This window comes from Mesocricetus auratus, unplaced genomic scaffold (genome assembly GCF_017639785.1).
Source record: "Mesocricetus auratus isolate SY011 unplaced genomic scaffold, BCM_Maur_2.0 Super-Scaffold_100011, whole genome shotgun sequence".
In the NCBI taxonomy this organism is placed as follows: domain Eukaryota; kingdom Metazoa; phylum Chordata; class Mammalia; order Rodentia; family Cricetidae; genus Mesocricetus; species Mesocricetus auratus.
This window is the reverse complement of record NW_024429195.1, coordinates 42,585,936-42,590,291: the sequence shown is the minus strand read 5'-3', so window position 1 is coordinate 42,590,291 and position 4,356 is coordinate 42,585,936. Positions and strand designations below refer to the sequence as shown.

The window sequence follows — 4,356 nt, the reverse complement described above, 5'->3', positions numbered from 1 at the left end:
TTTTTAAATGAAATGGAATGTTTTGTTTAATTTCATGGCATTTAAAGTTATATCCTAGATAGAGTACCCAGTCATATTGACAAGTATATAAAAATATGCAAAAATTGCCAGTGTATCTCAAGTATATATTGAGCAAAATACATCACTGTTTACAATTTATCTTTCCCATTTCTGGGTATAAAATTTCCACCATATATCTCAAATTGTAATTTTATCTGTAGAATAAATTATAGCTTAAGAAGCTGCTATTATGAAATATCAGAAGACTCTTGTATTGCAAAAACATAGGAAGATAATCATTGTAAAAGGCATCCAAAAACAAGATAGAATTGTAAACTGTTCACATAAATGAAAGAATAAGTAATGAGAGTTGGAAGTGTCACACTGATGTCACTGGCATCTGTGTTTAATTTATGAATTGGCCCTCAGTGTGCTCCTCATTGACAGGCCACATCATTTCAAGTACTTGTGAAAAATACCATTTTCCTCGCCATGTTCAAAAAGGCTTGCTTCACTTGCTGATTCCTCAGGCTATAAATGAAGGGGTTTAGCATGGGGGCTACTGAGGTGTTCAGCACAGCAACTCCCTTAGTCAAAGATGCCCTATCTGATGCTGAGGGCTTAATGTACATAAAAATGCAGCTTCCATAAGAGATGGAGATGACAATCATGTGGGAAGAACACGTGGAAAAGGCCTTTGTCCTCTGACTACCAGAAGGAATCTTCACAATTGTTCTGATGATATATGTGTAGGAGAGAAATATTAACGCCAAAGTAAACATTAGGGTAAAGACAGCACAGAAAAACCCCATCTTCTCCAGGAAGTTTGTATCTGAACAGGAAAGTTGCAGCAGGGGGAAATAATCACAGGTAAAGTGATCAATGATATTGGACCCACAATAATCAAGCCGTAGGAGCAACATGAGTGCCGGGAAGATGATCAGGAAAGAGACCAGCCAGCAGGCAAAGACAAGCATTGTGCAGACTTTCTGACTCATGATGGTCAGGTAATGCAGGGGCTTGCAGATGGCAACATAGCGATCATAGGACATGGCAGCCAGAAGGTAAAATTCAGTCACTCCAAAGAGAATGAGAAAAAATAACTGAGCTATGCAGTTGTTGAAGGAAATAGTTTTATCCCCTGAGATAATGGCGCCCAAGAACTTAGGAATACAGACAGTTGTGAAGGACACTTCTAATGTGGAGAAATTCCTGAGGAAGAAATACATGGGAGTCTGGAGTTGAGAATCCAGCAGTGTGAGAGTGATGATGGTCAAATTTCCTGTGATGCTGAGTGTGTAGGTGATGAAGAGGAAGACAAAGATGATAACCTGGAGCTTAGGGTCATCTGATAACCCCAGAAGAATAAACTCTGTGGCTTCTGTATGGTTTCTCATTCTGCAGTTGCTTTTTAAAAATTTTAACCAGATCTATTAAGGAAAAACACAGATAACCAACTTGGACTACAAAATAATAAATCTTACAGTGTGGAGCTAGAATTTTGCAAAACCTTGCTTTGCATTGGAAGCCACACAGTAGTAGTAATGGTCTGTTAATTCCTTTCATTTTGTAGGAAAACAACTTTCATTGAAATAAGATTTTAAAACTAAATTAACTGGTAAATACAACATGAGATATCAGTTTTATCAACGCAAGGATAATGCCTATTGTAGAAATAACTCTGGAGAGTGTATGGAAAGAAAAGAATTTTCAGGAACTCTTGTTGGGCATGTAAATTTGTTCCACTACTATGGAGAATAATAAGGCAGCTTTCCAATGCTTACTATGGAACTATTATGTGATCCTATGTTATCACCACTTGGTATATATACAAGGTAAAGTATATCCAAATACAAAGGAAATACAAACACATGTTTATTGTGACACTGCTCTAATGTCTTCAATATGGAATCAACATTGCGGCACATCAACAAATAATATATTATGAAAATATTTTTCAGAGCCAAAGAAGATTGAAATCCTAGAATTTTCAGTAAAATGTCTGGAACTAGAGAAAATTATGTTAAGCAAAATGAGGTAAACACATTACTTCATGAATACTTGAAAAGTTTTAAATGCTTACCACAAAGTACAAATTGTTACAAAAAAATTTAAGGGTATGGGGCTTGGTTGGATGGAAGTATGGAGGAAGGATATTTGGATATGATGAATGATTGGTGTATTCATGCAGAAACATCAGGCAATTCTACTAAATGAATACAATAAATAGTAATGAATAATATAAGATAAACAAAATAAAATAATGAAAATCAAACCAATAGATGTCACACAGCCTTAAGTGGCAAGACAGGTTTGTAGGTAGACTCATGGGGCCAGATACCTCTTACCTTTAGAGATGCCTTCCAAATATTATGACAGATATCATCACCTTTGTGTCAATATTCTTACAAATTTCCCTTCATGTAAAAGTTTAATTGTATTAAGAATTGCACAGACTATGGACACCCCCCCCCCCATAAATGGCCTCATTCTCTCTGGGAAAAGAAGTGGGGGTTGTGAGAAGGGGGATGGAGGTTGGTAGGAGGGCGTAGGAGGAGGGGAGGGAGAGGGAGCTGGGATTGACATGTGAAGCAACCTTGTTTCTAATTTAAATTTAAAAATAAAAAAGACATAAAAAGAATTACAAAAAAATAAATGTTCAGGAAGATGGAGTGGGGGGGAGGAATAGGAGAGCAAGAAAAGAGACACATCAATAGAGGAAGCCACTGTAGGTTTAAAGAGAAATCTTTTACTAGGGAATTGTACTGAGATCCACAAGGATAACCATAACTAGGAACCTAAGAAATAGCAGAGAGGCTACCTTAAATGTTCTTTTCCTAAAACGAGAATAATGCCTACCTTAAATGCCGTCCTAGAGTCTTCATCCAATATCTGTTCAGAAGCAGAAGCAGAAGCAGATATTCACAGCTAAGCCCTGAGCCAAACTCCTGAAATCCTGTTTCAGATAGGGAGAAGTGACCAACAAAAGGGTCAAGACATGCTGGGAAAATCTGCAGAAACAGCTGAAGTGAGACAGTGGGAACTCATGAAACCCAATCTGACAGCTGGGGAACCAGCATAGGACCAAACCAGGCACCCTGAATATGGGTGTCAGCTTGGAGTAATGGGCAGTCTATGGGACCTCTGCCAGAGGAACTAGGATGTATCCCTAGTGCACAAACAGACTTCCGGACCCATTTCCCATGGAGGGATACTCTCTTAGCTTAGATACACAGGCCCTCCCCCCAAATGACTTGACAGATTTTGATGATCCCTCATAGAAGGCCTCACCCTCCCTTGGGGGTGCATGGGGGTGTCAGTGGGGGTGCATGGGCTGATGGGAGGTAGAGGATACTCTGATTGGTATGTAAAATAAGATTGTTTATTATTTAAATAAAATTTATTTAAAAATTTAGATATTTTATTTCGTTGATTATTTTGTCCTTATCCATCTATCAACATTTTGTTGTTGTTGTTTAGGTTTTTTTGTTTTTCTTGTTTTTTCGAATTTTTTTTAGTTAGAAACAATCTTATTTTACATATCAATCAGAGTTCCCTCTCCCTCCCATCAGCCCATGCCCCCCCACCGACCCCTCATCTCACCACATATCTACTTCCCATGGAGGGTAAGCCCTTCCACAGGGGATCTGCCAATGTTTAAAATATCAAATTCCTATACTGACCTTTTCAGAAATTATATGAGAATAATCCTAAGCATGAGGGTGATAAAAGTTAGTGAAATACATAAACATTAAGGCTTAAACCTCAGGTGTAGTCCATGTGAGATCCCCATAAGTTAATAAATGTTGTTATTATCACCTATATTCAATCATACCCATTAATAGCTTTATTTACTTATATTTGAAAACTAAGCTTAATGTCTCAGTAAAAATTAAATTTTGTGGTTAATATGACAGACACAGAGAGAAGAAATTGCTTAGTTTTGGATGTGATCCATTTCCTAGTTCTGCTAATTACTTACTATCCTATAGTCACCGTCTCATCAAAAATACTTTTTCAGAAAATAAGTTGATCTCCTAGGTTAATTCAGAGTAGTAAATAATTTAATAAATGTGAAACTTTAGGAAAATGCTTACAATTCAATAGAAGTCATCTAGGCATGTACAGTGAGTAACCAGTTCTTAACAACTAGGAAGTAAAACATTAGGACTAGGATAGTGGCCAGTGTCAATTACTGTCTCAGATAATCACAAACATATCCAATACCAAATGAGTTACTTAAAACAAAAATAACAATAAAGAAAAGTAGAAACTACCCAGTTTTATGGCACTGTTTAAATTTAGGCACATTATTCTTTTATGCTTATTCTTTTACCTTGTCTATCCAGCCTGGCT

The 4,356-nt window shown here is 37.0% G+C and overlaps 1 protein-coding gene across 1 annotated transcript; it reads right to left on the bottom strand.

Annotated features, from left to right (window-relative positions):
- Nucleotides 1-458: 458 nt before the first annotated feature.
- Nucleotides 459-1,397, bottom strand: LOC101825247 (olfactory receptor 6C1-like). Its single transcript, XM_040754284.1, has one exon. The coding sequence runs from the start codon at nt 1,395-1,397 to the stop codon at nt 459-461; it is 939 nt and encodes a 312-aa protein (XP_040610218.1).
- Nucleotides 1,398-4,356: the final 2,959 nt, after the last annotated feature.

Bases quoted from the DNA above. Each gene is read 5' to 3' on its own strand.
- LOC101825247 (XM_040754284.1), bottom strand. From the start codon at position 1,397: ATGAGAAACCATACAGAAGCCACAGAGTTTATTCTTCTGGGGTTATCA.